Source organism: Convolutriloba macropyga, chromosome 7, assembly GCF_964194025.1.
Source record: "Convolutriloba macropyga chromosome 7, txConMacr16.3, whole genome shotgun sequence".
Lineage (NCBI taxonomy): Eukaryota > Metazoa > Xenacoelomorpha > Acoela > Convolutidae > Convolutriloba > Convolutriloba macropyga.
In genome coordinates this window covers 58,100,059-58,121,367 of record NC_134474.1, presented here as the reverse complement: position 1 = coordinate 58,121,367, position 21,309 = coordinate 58,100,059, and the positions used below count along the sequence as shown (strand labels likewise).

Below are 21,309 nucleotides of genomic sequence, written 5' to 3'. Positions count from 1 at the left end.
AGCAGGATTTGTCAAAAGTTTATAATTCAAACTTTTTCTAGACCAAGGAAAAAATGTTTAAAATTAGTTCTTTGATCAAAAAGAGTGCAATAAAACTTATATCAGCGTAATCGTTTTTTTCTGTAATTTTGCAACCCTGTTCAATACACTTTTCAAAAACAGGTAAACCGAGCGAAAAATTACAAATCGAAAAAAACGTTCCGTGATTTTTTTAGATTGTTAAATGTTTTCAGAAACTGGTTCTTGACCAGTTAGCTCCAATTTTTAACTTTTTACTGTTTAATACTGTATATTAAGGCAAAAATTTGTCATGATTTCGCTCAAACGATAGTTTTCTTCTCCTACGACGCCAGGACACTGCCGAGTATTATTTCATTTTCTGACTTGCGCGGCTGAAATTTGCTCTCAGTTTTAGACGAGACTTTGTCAAATAAAAAGAGTTCAATTGAAGTTTGCATAAAAAATTTTTGCTTTCTCTATATAGTTGCTGAATTTCAAATTTGAGGATTTTCTTCTAAATGTTTTGACTTTTTTTCCACTTTACAGTGTCTAATTTTGCTGAACTAATTGAATTGCAGAAATATAGTAAGCACAGCAAATACAGTATTTGTGGAATAATAAAAAAAATTGTTGATAGCATAACCCTGGTTGACCAAATCTACGCACCATAAAAAAACTATTTATGGTACCTTACATACAAGAAAAGGGACCATATATGGTCCATGAAAGCTATTCAAAAACCGTTTGTAATCAACATTCATATGGAAATTTTTGTACCACAGAAATTACCATATGTGATGGCCTACTAACCATAGCGAGAATATAAATGTTTTATTTTGGCTTTGTTGCACATTTAGGCTTCTATGATTAAAAATATACCATATATAGCGTTTTTATGGAAGATAATTTTGGTTTTTTTTGGGTTATGTTTTCCACAATTAGAAGAGACAAATTTCACGCTTTATCTGTCACTTTTGTGCATGGTTAACGAAAACTTATTCATCTTGGATCAGAATGACGTTAAATGAGAATATATGGCTGAATTTTTATACTGCCACTTGTTCTAGAAAAGCCAAAACCAGCTGAGGACTAGCATTTTTATTATATGCAGTTTCATATGATTGTATATAGTTTTTTAAATTCCCGATCTATGCTAATTTAAGCTAAGCAGGGTAAAAATCAGATTTGACACTGCCCTGGCACTTGATAACATTTAATTATTTCTCAATTTGGTCTTACCCGAGGTTTGGTCCGAAAAATGTAAGATTAGCAGTGATTAACGGTAAAAACTTTATACCGCAAAGCGCCCGCATCTTTTTGCGATGAATACGGTGAAAGCAGTGAACTTTAGTAAGATTTGAGGTTTTCAGTGGCAATTTTTGTAAGAGTCGTGGCTTTAGCGGTGAGAACTTTATTTTCACCGCGTTCACTGGATTCCTTACGAAAAATAAACTGCCATACACGGGTTCGAACTCCTTGCCACTTTCATGTAAACAACTTCTTATTCCACTGCGCTATCTGTCTTTTACTGCAATGCTATTTCTTGTGAATCTAAATCAGGTTCAATAAACGTTATGAAAAACAAATGAGTTGAAATTTTGTAAGATTTGCAGGTTTTTCCGGTGAATTTTTTGTTTTCACCGCTTAAGCGGTGAAGAGAAATAATTCACCGCTACCAATGGGATGTGGTGAAAATAAAAATTTCGCTACGATTTTTAGCATAAGCGTTGAAAAAAATTTTAGCGCATAAAAAATTTTTAATCACCGCATTCATCCCATTGAGCCCAAATGTTACACATTTTAATCAAATTCACCGCAAACATTGCATATCTTAGCAATTTTTAGCGGTGACACCTCGACCCGGCTAAGTAATTAATCAGGAAATTGAGGATCAAATTTTAGGCTCCTTGAAGAATCATGTACGCATTATTTGTGTGGAAAGTATGTATCTTATTGAGGAAAAGGAAAAATGGTTAAATCATTCGTGAACAAAAAGCTATTGAGTTCATGCATTGTTCGGTACCGTTCTCCACAGTTATTGGATCGGTCTTTCTACGCGAGGAAGCGTCACTAGGTGTCCTCGTAGTTTTCCCTGAAATTTTTGTAAGTTCACCGCTTACTCTATCGGTGGACTTACATAATTTCACCGCATTTCACCGCCAAGACATGTACGAAATTTGCGGTGGAAAAAAAAAACAACTTTTAACCGCTTATCTTACATATTTTTGCGATTATTCCTCGACACGGGAAGCTTCCAACAAGCTAAAATGTACGTTGTGAGCAAACGAATGCATTGAAAATCTTGCTTAATCATTTCAACCTTCTTGGAGTCAGTAGTAGGTTCAGTATATGATGTTTTAAAATCAATGCCTACCATGAAATACAGTTTTTGCTTCCCCATCAGCTTCAGCCAGGTATCCAGATAGCTTAGACTGTAAGTGAACATTCGCATATTCAACAAAACAGTGGATTTCGCCCACTGCATACAGATCATCACTGACCCAGACACATCCCATAGCCTTCGGTGGGGTGAAGGGAAAGAACACAGTCACACTTTCTGTTTCCATCAACTGTTTCTTTTTTATTAACGGTAACTAACCCCCATCATGTTAGGGCTGCCCAATAAACCAAAACTTGATACCTTGATCAGGCAACATGTGTCAAAATTACCCCCTGATTAACCCCCAAACTAATGTAAGATTAGGGGGTAATTGTCTATGGGGGGCAAAACGATGTAAGAATAGGGGGTAATGTGGGTAACGGGGAATTTCAGATTTTACCCCCCCCCCCCAAAAAAAAAATTATCCCACAAAAAGATACATGATTAGGGGGTAAGAAGATGCAAGACAGGGAGGTAAGCTAGGTAATGGGTAGTAGATTCATATAGATGAACCGTCCAGAATTGTGCAAGCATTGATGTTCTAGAGGCTATGGTGAACTGGCTGACGGTAGATAGGTTTCGTGTTCAAGACTGTCAGTCTTCGAACATTGGGGGTTAAAACAATGTAAGGTTAGGGCTTCCAAGGGGGATAAAGTGATCTTTTAGGCGTTTGACCCCCAATTACTCCCTATTCTTGCATCATTTTTTTTAAACATGTAAACTACTCAGACTCTAACCCTAAGGTTAGATATCTACATGCTCTAAAATGTTAAATAAATTAATCAGCATTGTTTTTAATATAATATTCTTCAAATTGGGGCTGTTCGTTTTCATAGGTAAAAATAGGATTTGAAGGCTCCTATTTGTCTATTAACGGGTACTTTATTGTGTTGAACAAGCAAAAACTCGGTTAAAACAATTAAAAAAGTAAGTTTTACTGCAAAAAATTCTTATTGAAGAGGGCAATTTGTTCCATTTTTGAACGCTTTTCAAGATTAAGGAGTTGTTACTCCACTTCGTTTTCGTTTTCTTTTTTATAATAATTTGATTTGTTCTCTTGTTCTGTCTAGCGTTATGGCGACTAGAAAACATTTTAAAATTTTCCGATGTTTCCCATTGTTTTATGTCTGTTTGTAGCTTCATTAGGCTTACTTTTGATATAAACAATTCGGCTGGCAGGATACGGTCCTTAATGAGAAGATCAATGGAGTGGTCAAACTTTTGACCAAAATAACAAACTTTTATTCCCCAGTTAATTTGCCTGTTTATATGATTTACGTTCTTTACTGTAAGAGTTTGAAGGAATACTCCACTGAAACAAAGATGAGAGAGTACAAATGACTTGAAAACATCAATCCTTATTTTCAAAGGTATTTGATTTCCTACAAGATACAAAGAACGAATTGCATTAGCCATTTTGTTTAAAACTGGGTTCAGGTGATTTTCAAAGGTTAGGTTTGAATCAATTTGAACTCCCAGATAACAAAATGCATGAGCTGGTTTGATAACTTCGCCTTTTAAAAAAACTCTGGGTCCGAATTAGTATGATTTGTAAAGAATAACATCTCTGTTTTATCGGCATTTAAAGTGAGTTGAATCTCTGTCAGGTATTTGTCTGTTTGTTCTAATCTTTTTTCAATTTTTAGGGGAAAATTTTTATTACGTTCAAATTTTCATATAATACTAGTGTGGTCCGCAAATTGAACAACATCATTTTCACCTTCCGGCTTTTCAGAAAAATCGTTGACATATAACAGAAAAATAAGGTCCTAGCACAGTTCCCTGTGGAACACCATAATTAATAGTTATTTTATCTGATAAATCAACACCCAGTTTTACGCATTCTGTTCGATTTTCGAGATAAGATTTGAGTAGTAAAATTGTTAATTGAGAGAGGTTGAAATTTTCAGCTTTCTTGAGAAAGATCTCATGTGATATTGAATTGAAAGCTTTTGCAACATCTAAGAACACAACACCTGTGTCGTTGTTATCTTCCATATTTCCTATTATTTCAATAAAACAAAGCACAGCATCAGCAGACGACTTTCGAGATGGGAAACCGAATTTTTTTTGTTCAAGAGCGCAAATTTTTCAAGATATTCTACTAACTGCTCAGGTAAAAGCCTTTCAAAAATTTTTGCGAAATTTGGTGTTACAGAAATTGGACGATAATTAGATAAAATAGAAGCATCTCCTTTCTTGAAAATTGGTGTGATGTGGGCATTCTTAAGAATTGTTGGAAAAAGTTTCTCTTGAATACAATCGTTAAATAAAATCTGAAGATGTGTCCCAAGAGCATGTGTCCCAAGATCATTTTACACAATTTAACACGGGAAGCATATTCTTGACATCTATTCCTCCTAGAACGCAAGGATTATGTGGTACCTCTTGATGGATAATGATAAGATATTATCAAGCTAAAAGCACGAAAATAACTAGAAAACAGTTGAAAATAAAAATCATAATATCTTGATAATATTTTTTTGCCTGACAATTTTTTATGTACTGTAAAGATTATACCGTTCTCTGAATGAGTTCTTATAGTTGCGCTATTGTAACAATTTTCTTATGGTCCAACTTCTAAAGTTGCTAACATTTGTTCTTTTTACCATCTATACTAGCTCCACTTGTCTGTAATTTTTTGTGAAGTTTTCCATCGTACTTGAACTTATAAGTAAGTTGATATAAATTTCTCAAAAACAAGCCGTTTTTTCTTGAGAAAAAAGACAGTTGATGCCTGCGTATTGATATTGAAATCCTCCGAATGATGTGACAGAAAAATCCAGCAGATATTTGGTGAAATCTGTTTCTGTATTTTTCGTGAATTCAACTGTGCATTGTCTGCCATTGAACACATTGGTTTCATTTGCGTTGCAATAATCGCTATCCAAAGCTGAAATAGAATAAAACTTTCCCTTTCATTATAACCTCACCCCGGATTTGCAGTAATTGTATCTTCATACAAGAGTGTACAATCCCCCCCCCCCCCCCCCGCATTTACCTTAAATATATCTTAAGGGGTACGTACTGTAATTTCGTCATAGGGGGCTTTTGTTTGAAATACCCATTTTTTGCATAAGATAAGCTGAAAGTATTACTTGTTTCGAGTTTGCGTCTTGATCGGATGAAAAAGGAAGAGCAAATATTGTTGCAAAAAACTTGACCCAGGAAACAAAAAAAATCAAAAAATTGATTGTTAAATCTGAATGAGAAATATAATCTGACATATTTCAGTTAGTTCATTGTCACCGAAATGGAAGTTGCTTCAATAACACCATCATGTTCTCATAAACAATTCTGATCAGACTAGCTTGCTCTACAATTTTAGAATCTAATGTTACTTAAAAAACGTCAGCCTTGTCCGATAAATTGGAAGGCAAAAAAGAGAGCTCCAATGAGTCTGATGAGAACATAATTCTTTCTGCTATTCCTTCTTCTTCATATTAAGCGGTTCCACAATCAAAAAGTAAATTTTTTACCTTATTAGTCGAAATATTATACGCATAAAGCTGAAACTGGTAGCAGAAAAAAACCAATTAAACATCGATTTCCATAGATTATCTTGTCCACTTTTTGACGTGCTTTTGGTCAAACTTCGCTTTTATTTGTACATTTTATGGGAAATCGTGATACTGATGTTGGGGTTGCAAAGGTGGTTCCAATGCACATTATACCAATTTTAACAATCAATGTAAACTTGAATATAGTGGAAACAGGGAAAAGTGGTTAAAAGAATACAAAAATTTGTGCACGAGTTTATCATGACCTCATTTTTTCTGGCCCACAGTTAAAGCTGTGAAATTACATATTGCTGTGAAATTAGCGGTCAATCGTGGTGAAATTTTGTAATTTTACTGCTTACTCTAGCGGTGAAATTGAATAATTTTACGGCATTCACCGCATTTCACCGCAAAATTAGGTACGAAATTTGCGGTTATATTTGGAAGAGCCTTGAAAAGAAGTTACATGGCAAGTTACTTTTATTAGTTAGTCACTGCCTCAATTCAATTTTGACTTCACGTCGAGGGATGTGTGACAATCATAATGTTTTTTATTTAAAAACGACCGCAATTGTGTTCTTCTAAAATCTGTTTCCTCTGAGATAAATGTTTAACAAACAACATAGCATCAAATATTTCCATCAAGCAAAACCTACTAACGTCGGGCAATTTGATCTCAAACTGAGGAGGGTCAGTTCGTTTCAGTAGTTACCAGACTGAATTTAGGGTTTCTAGCACAATGAAGCGCACCAGAAGGAGGGGTTTCGGCGGGATGGGTGTTCGGAGTCTGATCACAATCACCAAAATTAGCGACTTTGCATCATTTTATCTCTTGTCAAAAGCTCTTTCAGACTAGTAAGACTTGAGGCTCGAAGAGAAGTGCCGAGTGATTCAATGCATTCAAGTTCTCCCCTGTTCATTTCGTTGTTGCGTCACACTAAAAATCGATCCAGAAAAAATTGCACTTAAAAAGCGGCAGGACTAATACAATTGCTCATAACTTCAATTGATAGCAACCAAAACTAATTTGAAATGAAATGTTGCCGAAAATTATGAAATATTACGTTTTTTATAATTTAAAGGGCGACCTTCAAATTGAGAAGTAAAACCGTTAGGTTAATTACTTAAAACCGTGGTAAAACTGTCCGGTTAACTAGGAAAGCAAGATAGCTGATGGTTGATCGAGATAAGTTTTCAAATTAAAAAAATAAGAAGAGTTTGTCGATCTAAAAAAATTATTTCAGTATTTCTAATGACAACGATTTCAGCAGATTTCATAGAAATATTGAACCGGCAATAAATGACACGAAAAAATAGGTGCTGGACAATTAAAAAAGAATCTCTGAAAAAAATAAAAACGCAAAATGTTTAGTTAAAGAATCGTATTTGGTGGTTACCTAACCCAAACATAAAAAATTGCTAATACTGAATTACCATTTCTCTGCATTTGCAAGTTCCAGGGCCCTCAGCTACTACTACACATTCATAAAGCGTGCAATTCAAAAGCACAAAACTTTAGAATTCACTAAAAAACGACAAAAGGCTCTCATGATGCAATTAGGGCACTGAGGAGAACTAAACCAATCAGCCCATCACACATTCCAGCATGGGTTAAAAAAACTTGTCATTGTTCTGTCATTGTTCATCATCTACATTTTCTTGTGTACTATTGCGTAAAATTGTCTCGCTTTCACCATAAATTTAAATAAGCAGTTGTTGATCCACTGTACGAGAAAGAAGACCCTGAAGATTCTAATAATTATCGCCGAAATTCAATTGTCCCGTCTTTTTAAAGGATTATTAAGACCATCTTGAGGAATCAACTTTGTCTGTACCTTAAAGATAACAAAAAACCAGGGAAAGATCAAAAAGGTTTTAGAAAAAAAATTGAGCATCTTTTCCAAAAATTTTTGCAGAGTGTTCGTCAAAAAGGAAACTCATATAAACAAAATTTGTCATAGCAGCTTTTCGTGATCTATAAAAAACTTTTATGCAATCAATAACAAAACTATTGATATCAAGTTCTACAACTTGAAAAGCTGTGGGACAGGTTGTTTAAGACAATCATAAAAACTTAAAAATCTGACAAAAAGTGTCCCAAAGAGCCATCGCCATTCTTTAATCGTACAGGACTGCATATCAAAAAAAATAATGCTTCAAAGAGTTGCATCGCATGGAGCGTTACTGAGCCCGCTCGTACTTAGTCTGTACATTAATTATATGGAAACAAGAATTGACATAGAAATTGAACTTAAACAATATACAAACGATACTGTCATATTATATTTGGTACCTCCATTGACTAAAGCAGGGTCATGTTAGAAAAAAAAGCTTACAATATTATTCGTTATTTTTATGAACACCAACTCAAGGTAAAAACATCAATCACTGAATTCAATTTATTTGGTTTGAAAAAATTAAAGGGCTTTAAAGATCAGAGTACAGTAAGTACATTATAGTTTCAAATATAGTGGACAAGAAAGCTGAAATAAAATAATTCGGGGTTAACATAGACAGCGTCCAAAAGTCTCAAAGGGAAATTAATAATTGAAAGAAAGCCAAAGAAGTAAAAACAATTTATTGTTTCAGAAAATCTATTCCCAAAAATTTTCTAGACGCGTCTTAAATAACCTGGTATTAAGTCATTTGCTTTTCTCTGCAAGTGTCATTTATACAATTGAGTAAAATCTAATAGTGTTCTTAAAAATTAATACCCTGGGCATTAAAGGCAACATCTTTTAGACAAAGGTTTGGATCCGTTGAAGATAACAAACGAAGTCCAAATATATTCTCCGTAAAATTATTTTGCGAACAATAAAGATGACAAAACATTTGGAAAATAAACAAACTTTTACAGCCTGCTCTTACGCCTTTTTCTGGACGTCCATTAGTGACAAGCAATCCTCATGAGTCAAATAAGACTAAAAAATGGAACCTAAAAATGGTTTCTACCGAAATCCAAAACTCATTTCTGAGATTAGCGATACTAGATTTGAATGAAATGCCATGTCAAAATGAAACCTAACAAGACGAAACAATCCCAAAGCTACTTAGATTTTTTTTGCTCAGTTATTAAATTGAACTCCAGTTTGTTGAAGGTTACTAGTTCAACACGGGTTCACTTTAATTTCGGAAAAATGGATAAGACTTACTGTTGTTGGTTTGAAAACGTACAAACTTAACGTTTTTTTTTCGTTTTTGTTTAATACGCGACGAAAATTGAAGTCATTATCTCGGAAGTCATTAACTGTAATTTTAAAGTAATAATTACTTTGTTAATAACTAAACTGCGTTGTTGGTATGCTCCCGAATTCAGTGTTAGTTTTTCTTACAAAAACCTGAGACAAATGTCTGGCAGAATGCGGTAACCAATTCGAACAAAATGTCTGAATCTGCACTACCTTTAGCCCAAAATGACAACAGCTTGAATTTGAAATGTATTCTGAACAAAAGACCTCCTTTATTCTGTTTACCAGTTTTTTCGGATTTATACTTCAGCTAGCCCTAGAATGTTTCCTTCAAACAGGAAAAAAATTTTTGTTTGTGTATTTGCCAAAAGCGATATGATTTAATTTATCCTATCTCCTCATAATTCATCACAAAACTAGCAGGCTAAAACAAAAAGTTTTTAGGTTTTTGTCCCATCGACCTCTGTGTTACGCTCTCTTTTTCAAGAATTATAGATTGCCGGATCATTTTGTTTCGCAATAAACTTTCAGTTAGAGCATTTCAGTAAGTTAAAACCGAAGATTTTATTCTCCTGCAAAATTTTTAGAAGAGTTTTGTTTTGCTTTTTTCGAAAGGATAGTTTCTTTTTTGCGTCTTTTATTGAAACATATTTTGTTTTTTCTCCTTGACATAATGTTTTTTAAGATCATTAATTTTTCCTTTTATCAGGACTATTGGTTTCGTTTTCGGTTTTCTGTAAAATTTATCACCTTGAAAAACTTCGAAGATATAAAAAACTTTAATGATTTATTTAAACATTTAACTCAGTTCTGTGAAGCATTTTTTTGAATTCTATTTTGTAAAAACTGATTCGCTTGCCTTTTCTTTACGATTCTGCTTTAATCTTGGGACGGCTATTATGTCCCAACCGTTTAGACTTTGCTTTACGCCGGTCCTGGTTCCACTGAAATTTACCGAAAAAGGACTGTATCTTTATTAAAAGATGTTACCTGGCTGTCCCTTGTTTGAGGGCTGTTAGTTTGTAGTAATCTTTCAAAGTGAGAATTTTCGACAGTTGCGAAACTTTATAATTTCTGAGGCTACCTCGAAATGCGTTAATGCCATCTGATCATCTGACTGAATTGGGCTGTTAATCCTAACTCTTTAGCTGCGTTCGAAACATCAGACTATATGCGCCAAGAAATAATTTCCCGCAGTCTCATCATTTAGGAGTTCACCATAATGTATTAAAAGTCCGTGGGAACCAAAACCACGCAGATGAGGCGGGAGCTACACTCAGATGGGCAACGGTATAATTGGTTCCAAAAGCGCCGTTTGCTTCAATAAAGAGCGGAGTTAATTTATGAAGTTCATTTCGCCCTTCCTAAATTAGATCCTGGTGGTTTTGAGCTCTAACACACTCAAATCTAGATCTTAAAAATTTAAATTTTCAGCTTCCATTCTCTCCAGTGGTGACAGTTGTTCTGAAATTAAGATATAGAAAACTTGAAACATCAACATTTAAAACCAAAGTTGCTTTATATTTATTTCACCATTAGTAGTGGGAAAAAGGTGCTATTCCGCCACTTCCTAATCGGAAGATGACTACATACCACCTTTTTCCCACTACTCTATATATCTACTACTTGCTTATACCCCCAATTTATTCACCTCTATATATAAGCTTGTTTTATCCACTACTACATATTACCTTTATATTCACTCAAAATCTATCATTTCTTGTCCCACTTAGTTCAAACCACTAGTTTCGAGTTAAGCTGGTAACTAACTGTTATCAGACGGATAGTTCGGGTTTTATCCCCACTGACTCCAGTGGACGTATCCCAGATACTAGTATAAAACTAGTGAGACCGTGTAACAAGCACGTAAAACCAACTTGCGAAAAATTGATGTAACCACTTCGTGGATAACCTGAATAAAAAACCAGCTTAACTCTTTTTCTAGTTTTTGAATTTTTCTAATATTTTGCGAATCACTCTTTAAGAGCGATTCACTCTTATTCGGGATGATCCCCCAGTAGAAAGACGGCTCTTTTTCGCTCTTAAAGAGTGATTCCCTCTTTTTTGATATTTTTTTTATTTTTTTATACTTTTATTTCAAATAATCTATACTTTTTAATAAATTTGAATTTTCTTTTACTTTTTCTATATTTATTCCATTATTAAAAAGAAATGATACAAAATTATAATATTTACACAAACAACTTTCCTCAGTTTGGTTAATAACTAGAGGACTTACAGTCATGCTTTGCCAACTAGGATTAATTGCCTTCTGACTCAGATAAGTGTAACTGCTTTGCAGATTTCTACTAAATCCTTTAGGTATATCTACATCTGGATGTTGTTTCTTTACATGAGCCCGTATCCCATCATATCTCACAACAGAAGCACACTACGGACAATTAACTTTAGCTGAAGTACAACTTCTACATGTATACTTACTCTCATCAAAATCAGTTAGTGGTTTTATATAATTACATTTATTACAGCTTCTAATTAAGACTTCTGGGCTAAGGTCGGGGTTAAGGTTAGGGTTAAGGTTAGGGTCAAGGTTAGGGTTGGGGTTGGGGTTAGGGTTAAGGTTAGGGTTATGGTTAGGGTTAGAGTTAGAGTCATAGATAGAACCAGAACTAGAACTAGAACTAGAACTAGAACTAGATTCATTTTTTTAAGAACAACCCCATGGAGAAAAATTATTAGCACAAATACCACTTTTTATTATAATACCACACATACATTTCTCAGTTTTATCTTTATGATATGATTCATGATATTTTAAAACAGCAGTATTTCCATATTTATAGTTACACTCTAAACATTTTAAAATCATTTATAATAGGGTAAACTTTAATATTTAATATTTAAAACCTTAAAAATAATATTAATCATTTCGCGGGGTAATCTTTAGCCATGATGTCAATTAAATCTTTAGTATTATCTTTAGATGTGATACACTTTTCTAAATATTTATTTCCTAACGTATTGAGTGTATTAGTTTTACATCTCTTATCTAAAATCAATTCAAGGTCTAATTCTTTTTTTTTCTTTAACAAAATTTATAATCGCTTCTCTAAATTCTTCATTATTTCCATATAGTCTAGTTAAAAACTTTCCTCCTTTTCTATTCAAAATTCCCATCTCTTCATTTATGTATTCCTCTTGTATTGTATTTCGTGAATTAGCAAAGCCACTTCGCAGATCATTATCCAACTGTTCTCCATATCCAACATTAACCGTTGTACTTACTGTACTCAAAATTGTGCTTGCTCCCATTGCTACACTCCCAACATTTCTTGATATTATATCAGGATAAATATAACTAAATATAATTAAACCTGATCTTATAATTCCACCAATAGTTGATAAACATTTTATACCCTTTCCCATAATCATTTCTTTAGTTAGAACATCATTCTGTATTTTAATATTATTTAAATTAAGAAGTTTATTTAAATAAAACGAATAATTATCATGATTAATAACATTTTTACCCGTGGCATTAATCATTAGTGGTTTCATATATGCTATTAGTTCACTTATATCTTCTCTTTCTACTTCCTCTTTTAAACTAAGAGCTTTTAAATCAAGGAAACCAACTCTTGAATCATATATCATTGTTCTATTACTATTAATAATAATAAATTTTTTTCCTTCTTATTATATTTAATTATAATATAACGAAATTCATCTGACCTTCCATCTGTGCGATTATAATGGTTACTATTTAACTCACTAATTATTTTACTAAAGTAATGTTCACATTTATATATCTCGTTAAAGTTTTTAAATAGATCAGGTCCATTATACGTTGTTAAATAAATAGTATCCCCACTCATTCTTGCTGTATTAATTATTTGAGCTGGTTTATGACACATTACAATCATTTGAATATTATAATGTCTACCTTCAGTAAAATAATAAGCTATATCCTTATTTAACCTATCACCCATATCATCAAGTACTATTACACAATTTTGAAATTTTTGCATATTATTTTTTGTGATTATATTTATATCACATTTATTAAACCCAGTATAAAACTTATTAGACTCAGGATCTATCCAGTCTCTGTCATCTTTACACACTATACTATATTTTTAGCTTGGTCTTGGTTTTGTTCTTGGATTTGGTTTTGATTTTGGTCTTGCTTTTGGTTTTGATCAGTGAAACTGCTTCGCAGATCTTGGTTTTGGACTGAGTATAATTTTAAGTATTGTCTAATAAAATATGTTTTGCCCGTACCAATTACGCCATAAACAATAGTATGTAATGGTGATTTTTCATTTTCAAATCTAACTAGACTCCTATTCATAAATCCACCAAAACTTTCTTCTAGTTTTGTTTATTTACTTGATATTGAATCATAAATTATATAACAAATTTCAATTATAATAAGGAGAAAAAAAACTATACCGCCTATATCCATTTTTATATATAAAATTTATATATAAAAATGCTTATCCTAACTTTTGAGGAATTCAATAATAAATTTAATATTGATAATAGTGCTATAAGCGATATCAGAATAAAAGATATAGGTAAAGATATAAGTCTAACACCAATTGAAATAGTGATGAGAGATGAAACTCCAGATAATATTAATGAACCTAACTTCAACATTATTGTCAACCTACACCCAACTGAAGGTACATATTGGGCTTTAGTTATAAGAAGAGAAGGTGGTCCAACATATTACTTTGATAGTTTTGGTGTTGAGACCCCTCTATTATTTTTAAAAGAATATGTTGATATAGGCTCTAATGAAAGAATACAACAATATGATGAATCTTATTGTGGGGCTTATTGTTTATACATGATCTTTCTTATTGATAGAGGATTTAGAAATAAAAGTGATTTGAATATTCTAATTAATCAATGTAAATATCCGGGAATATATAATGAGTGTTTTTGTTTAGGTTGTAATATTAATGATAATGTTAATGTTAATGATCTACGAAGTAGCTTTGCTAATGATGTTAATGATAATGATAATGATAATGATAAAAGTAATGATAATGATAATGATAATGATAATGATATAGATAAAGATAGTGTTAAAGAGAATGTTCATGATAAAGATAATGATCTACGAATTAGCTTTACTAATAATGATAATGATAATGATATTGTTAATGATAATGATAATGTTAATGATAATAATAATAATAATAATAATAATAATAATGATAATGATAATGATATTGATAATGATAATGATACTGATAAAGATAATTTTATATATCAGGGAACCTGCTTGGCAGATTTATTTGATGAAAAACATGGTGAAACATGGCAAGCCAAGCCCCATCAAAAGGGTAAGCCTAATAACAATAGTCCTAATAACAACATCTCTGTTTATATAAATGATGATCTACAATCATGGCTAAATGATGATGATATAATTGCTGAAGCTGAATTCCCAGATAACATTAGATGTATAATATCTGGTCCTAGTGAATGTGGTAAGGCATTCTTATTAAAAAAACTAATTCTAGCTAGTATATATTTTGATAAGCTATACATCATTGGTCCTACTGGTGATCAATACAATGGATTAGAAAGAATAAACCCAAAAGCAATATAAAAATTTTTTAAAGATATAAAAGATTTACCATCTCCTGATAAACTACCCAAAGACTTAAAGAAAATAATGATATTCGATGATGTTAGAGCCAAAGAACCAGTTATTAATGAATACTTTTGTAGAGGTAGACATAATAATTGCAATATGATATATCTTAATCAAAACCTGTTTTCTCTGGATAGGCAGAGTGTTAGAGAGAACTGTAATCTGTTTATTTTATTTGAACAGAGAGATAAAGTCCTAGCATCGATATATCAAGATTTCTTTAATAATATTGAACTTAGTTATAATGATTTTGCTAATATATGTAATAAGGTATGGAAAGAGCCATATAATTATATTGTCATTGATATAACTAAAAATCAAAAATATTAATGGTAAACTAAGAATTAATTGGGATCGGAGAGTTTTGTAGTATAAGTTAAATGAGAATAACTAAGCTACTATTTATAGACAGATTGCAATTGTACATGATTTAGCTGTATAATTAGGATCAGTGAAACTGCTCAACGAAGTTGTTTGGTTAACCACGAGCTTCACTCGTTTGCAAATTGGCAGATGACAGAGCATGTCCTCCGGTTTATCATAATAATGATATTGCATGTGTTCTTGTTTTTCTCTATTAGTTACACTTTTATTATATATAAAACAATGGAATGGTTTACCCAAGCACCAATCACAACATTGACTACATGGTTTATTTTTACAACTGTCACATTTAGTACTAAACATATTTTATGGGAGAAATATTATTTCAAATTGATCAATCTATATTTATAGTTATATTTATAGTTATATTTATACTTATATTTATATTTATATTTATATTTATAATTATATTTATAATTATATTTATATCAATAGTAAAGTAAAACTTAATACATCACCATTAAAGTCTATAGGTATTCCATGCTCATCTTTAATATGAAACTCTATATATTCTATTCTATCTTTAGTTACATTTTGATACAAGATTTTAGTTGGTATAATATATATCAAGTAACCTGGTGGTTCTGTTAGAGTAAAAGTATATAGTATGTCTGTGTTATTCCCATTATCTTTAACACCAGATATCACATTACAATGAATGTTAATAGTACTAAAACCCATAATATCCACAATTTTCTGAGATGTGTATTTACCTTTTTTATAAACTATTTTTCTAAATCCTAGTAATGGGGCTATTGAATTTTCTATGTCAAAGTTAATTGCCCCTTGTTTTATTTCCATTAAACTTTTCATTGTATTCTTATCACGTTCTATTATAACATTACCATTAGTTTCTTCTTTTATTGATTCTGCTATTTCAGTTAACTCATATGCAGCTGGTGTAATTACTTTGTTAATATTGTAATTAGAATACAAAAACTGATTATTCCCTCTATACACATTAAACACCGAATTATAAACAGATAGTCTAATTAAACTTAATTCTGTTGTATTAAGTATAAGTTAACTAAAGTTAAATTTTTCTGTTGGTTTTATCATTCTAAAGTTAAGTGTACGTTCATCTTTAGTTTTAGTTAAAGCATCATGTATCTTTTGTAGTTCATATAGAATTAAGTTGTCTGTCATTTTTTGACTTAAAAAAATGGATTTCAATTAGGATGCAACTTATGGTGGTAATAATGATATACACAAATGTAAGATTATAAAGTATAAACCAAATAATCTAGCAACAATGAATACAATCAATACTAATATTAATATCATACTCAATAGAGAAGAGAATCATTTAAATTTGCGTGATTCATATCTAGAGATAGAGTTTGATAAATCAGATGATGCTGGTGGTGTATTTGCTAATGATGCTAATATCAGATTAGTTAATTATGGTATGATGGCATTGTTTAGTTCAGTTAAATTTGAAACTAGTGGTGGTAGGACTATTGAATATATAGATCATTGTCATCCTAATCTATTGATGTATAAGTTATTAACTAGTACTGATGATGAATATGAGAGTGGTTTTGTTAGAAATCAGGGCAATAGAGATAGTCAACTTAAAGGTGACCTTATTGCTGCACATAGAGGTCATATGTATATGATGATTAAGATGAGTGATCTATTTGGTTTTGTAAATGATTTAGAAAAGATTATATATGGTTTTGGATTTAAACTAATATTAAAAAGAAATAATAGTGATAGAGCTCTATTTAGAGTTAATGCTAATCCTGGTGCAGTTGCTAATGATGGTAATATAGAAATTAGAGATATTCATGGTGTGTGCCTAGTATTGATCCTAGTAATGATAATAGAATTATTGTGCAAAAGGGTTTAAGTAAAAAGATTAATGTAGACTTTAGCTATTATGAAAGAAAGACATTTTATAAGAATGTGCCCAATGCTACTAACTTCTTGTTTGATCTTGGTATGGAAAGTGTGATGGAAAGACCGCAATATATAATAGTTGGTTTTGAAAATAATAATGTTAATGAACAAACTCATGATGCAAATACATTTGATATAATGAATGTTACTGAATGTTATTGTAAGATTGGTAGTGAGTTTTATCCCGAGGATAGAATGAACATTAATTATGGTACCAATAATTATAATGAGGCTTTTAAAGAGATTGTTAGCTTTAATAAAGATTATAATGGGCTACCACATAACATAAAACCATATATAAATCATAGAACATTCAAATGTAATTATAGAATATATGTATTCGATACTAGATATCAAAGTGATCATATAGGCCCACAACCAATACAACTTAATTTTAAATTTAGTGCTGCAGTTGCAGATGATATATGTCATGCATTAGTATTAACTAGAAAGGTTATTAGTGTGAATAGTGATGGTAACAAATTGGTTGATATTATATCATAGACATAGTCTTAGTTATAATTAAAAACATAGTTATAATTCAGTCATAGTTATAATTATAACTATAGTCCTTGAAATTATTTCCCACGATTCTTAACAAAACCCTTAGCTTAAATAATATCTAATTTCTTTTTATTCTCTTGAGCTAAGCCTCTAACTTCAAGTTTAGTTTGGGGTTTGGGTTTGGCTTTATGTTTAACCCTGGGCTTCGAGCTACGCTCGCGGGTTGAACCCGTAGGCTTAGTCTTAATAAGAACAAGGGGATTATACTTTTCGACTTCCATTATTTTTTATATATAGAAATGAGTCTTTTAAACAAGTTCAAAACTAATTCATTTTGTGTTGGTGGCAGACATTATAGTGGTACTAATAATTTAAGTGGAGCTATTACCTCAAAAGGTACTAAAATGTTAAGAGGATCCTGCACTAAATGTAGAAGGAATAAATCAATGACAGTATCTGATGCAACAATAGAAGCTGAGGGATTGAAAGATTTCTTTAAAACTGTTGGTAAAGCTACGGTTAACTTCGGAAAGAAAGTTGCTAATAATCCAGTAAGAGCATTAGAAATAGCAAGTAAGATAGGAAGTGCAGCTGCAAGTAGAAACTCTAGAGCTGCTTTATCAGCCACACCTGATTTAATTAAATTTGCAACTACTGGTGAAGGTATAAAGGTAGTACAAAAAGGAAGAGGTTTATACTTAGGTACAAAGAAGAGATAATTGTTTGATTATGATTATGATTATATTATGTTTATGATTATCTTTATGATTATGATTATATTATATTTATGATTATGATTATGATTATGGTTATATTTTTATTATGTTTATGATTATCGATAAATATTAATACTAATATTATTATTACTAAACATACTTTTATTACTAAACACTATTATCTTTAGTTTAAAAAAATACTCAGCTTGTTTTTCTTGTTCCTCTTATAATCCTCATATAACTTAATTAATTCATTATACTCATCATTATCTATTTTATTATCTTTCATTGATTTAGTATATAGTCTATTAAACTTGTCGCTAAACTGTTTACTTAAAATATACATTTGTGAACACTTTATAATTTTATTTCTTATTTTAGTATTAATTGTTTTTGATAATGAACCACAAACAGTTGCTGTAGCAAAAGCTGTTGGTATAGACTAAGGTAATCCTTTACCTGTTAATGCAACTGATGTTGTTGTTGCAGTTGTTGCTATAGATGATAATACTATTTCTGTTATCTCAGCTATGTTAATATCATTTTTATATCTACTTAACTTCTTATTATAGTTATTAGTTTCAGTTTCATAATAATTTCTAAAATCTTTTATAATGTTAATATTGTTGTTAAAATTATTATTGGCTTGAATTTTTTCATTTATGTATTGTTCATTAACGGTTGACAAGTTGGTATATAGTAAGGTCTCACTCGGTGCTGTTGGTTGACTCATGGACTCCGTCATAGCTTCGCTTATTTTCATTAGTAAAAAAACTTTCTATTGCTTTCATTATATCTTCTTGTTTAAAACCATAATGCATCTCAAGTCTTGCTTTCTCTTTATTATCAACTAACATACTTTGCAAAAATATAGCTATTATATAGTGTACTATAAATTTTCTAAGAGATTTATTGTATTCTTTCAATTCTCTTAGACCGTTAGTAAAGATATCATCTAAATGTATGTTAGTAATATTCTGATTAAACTATTATTATCAAATTTTAGTTTTAATTAATTATAAATAGAGATAGTATCAGCGGCAACTTTATTGCAAAACTTAACAGTATTTGTGACTTCATTTGCTGATTTAATAAATTCTTTAATTAGTTCTTCATTTACTTGTGTTTCATTTAGTTTTAATGTTTTAGTTGTGACTTTATCAAAGTCACCTTTTCTTAGTTCAGTTATGTTTCTACTTAAAATGTCTATTTTATTAGAAGAGGATAATAAGTTATTGTCACAATACTCTTTATTAACAACATTTTTTTCATCTGTAGGAGGATGTACATTCGTAACTTTATAGGTATCCTTCATATCAATATTATCATTATCTTCTAGGAATAACCCCACGAGCCTTACTTAGTGTTAAGTTGTTTGTTGATGTTGATGTTGATGTTGATTGATGTTTAGTTTGATTGAATCTATTTCTTGTCATCTTTGTATTTGTTTACAGAAATTACAGAATTATACCTAATGATTCCAAAACCTTATTATTAGATTCAAAGTCAAACTCGGATTTTAATAGTTCCTGTTCATAGTATTTACCTTCTATTATCTCTCCATTCATGTCTTCTATCTTATAAGTTGGTGGTTGCGTTTTTAAAATCTCATTAACTTTAAACAATTCTCTTTTCCAATTAGAAGTGTATCCCTTAGAGAATATATTACGTTTATCTGCATTTCTAACGTAATCACCAACTTTAAGTTAAGGTTTAGTATTCCTATAAATGAATGAGTATTTAAACTTATCGGGATTATTAGAAGCATCAACAGGTGTCATATTAATTGTTGAATGAATGTTATTGTTATCTTTTTTGACTACAACATTTAGTATATTTACCCAATTACCATCACCATTGATGAACATTGGTTTATTATTTGTGTGTAATAATGTTCTATTAAATCTCTCTATAAACACAACCTTTAAATCACCATAAGTAGAATATAGATTTGTTTCATATTCTTTAAGTAAAGATTTAAATGTTTTATTGTAAAACTCACTACCTCTATCTACCCATAACTTTTCTGGTTTTCGAATTTCAGATCCATCCTGTGGATGTTCACCTAATACTAGTTTGAAACCATTAGTTATAGATAAACCAGATTTATTTTTCAATGGAATAGCCCATGCATATTATGTGAATATATCTATAACAGTTAATATAAACTTATAATTTTTATTGTATTCACTTAGAGATTACTTATCAATTAAATCAGCTGACCATGTTTCATCTTTATATAATGGTATTATTCGTTCTCTTCTAAACTTTGTTATTTGAGGACTGAGTACTTCTTTAGCTAATAGTTGTTGTTGTTGTTGTTGTTGTTGTTGTTGTTGCTGTTGTTGTTGTTGTTGTTGTTGTTGTTGTTGTTCTTGTTTTTCCATCATTATTCATTTACAATAGTTAAAAACAAAATTATCTAGTTGCTCTTGATTAATAATATTCATAGATAATAATTGCTTAGATATATCTAGAATTTCATCATATAATCCATCATGACCAGCTTTTGTTTCTAGTATTAATAACTCTAGTCTTTCTATTAAGTTATTTGGGTCCACGTAGTAGTGGCGACTTTGTTGGTTAGGGTTGCTATTTAATCCCCTACCATATACATCATCTTTTACCCCTATTATACTTTTCATTGCTCTATATCTAGCACTTTTCTTATCCCCTTTTCCTAAATCATATCCAATATCAAATAAAAACCTTTTAATATTGTTTTCATCTTCAACGATTTCACCATATTTTTTATTTGCGTTAGTAAGAAAGTTCATAAACACATCTGAAAATTCATATATATTATCCTTAACTATAAATGCATTTTCTTGGTAAATTAGTGTAACACCGTTCATTTCAAATTCACCAATATCTAAATTTCCGAACTTTAACTTTAATTGATGTTTAGATTGAACTGACTTTAAATTAATAATTTGAGCTGTGTCTTTATCTACTAAAAGTCGTGGTTTATCTCGAGTTTCCTCTACAGCTTTGCCATTGGACTTCATTAAAGCTTCATTAAACTGGAGGCCAGCTTGCTGGATCATCTTAGTTTGTTTATCTAACTCTTGATTTTGCCAATCTTTTGCCTCTAAAGTTTGTTCAC

At 31.1% G+C, this 21,309-nt stretch overlaps 1 protein-coding gene across 1 annotated transcript in view; it reads right to left on the bottom strand.

Annotated features, from left to right (window-relative positions):
* Nucleotides 1-21,309, bottom strand: part of LOC142343082 (uncharacterized) — a 99,896-nt gene that overhangs the window by 62,768 nt on the left and 15,819 nt on the right. Inside the window, exons 6-7 of the mRNA XM_075394769.1 lie at nt 5,118-5,273; nt 2,375-2,557 (exon numbers count right to left, since the gene is read on the bottom strand). Of these exons, the coding sequence (XP_075250884.1) occupies nt 2,375-2,557; nt 5,118-5,273 (339 nt within the window). The remainder of the gene's footprint in view (nt 1-2,374; nt 2,558-5,117; nt 5,274-21,309) is intronic.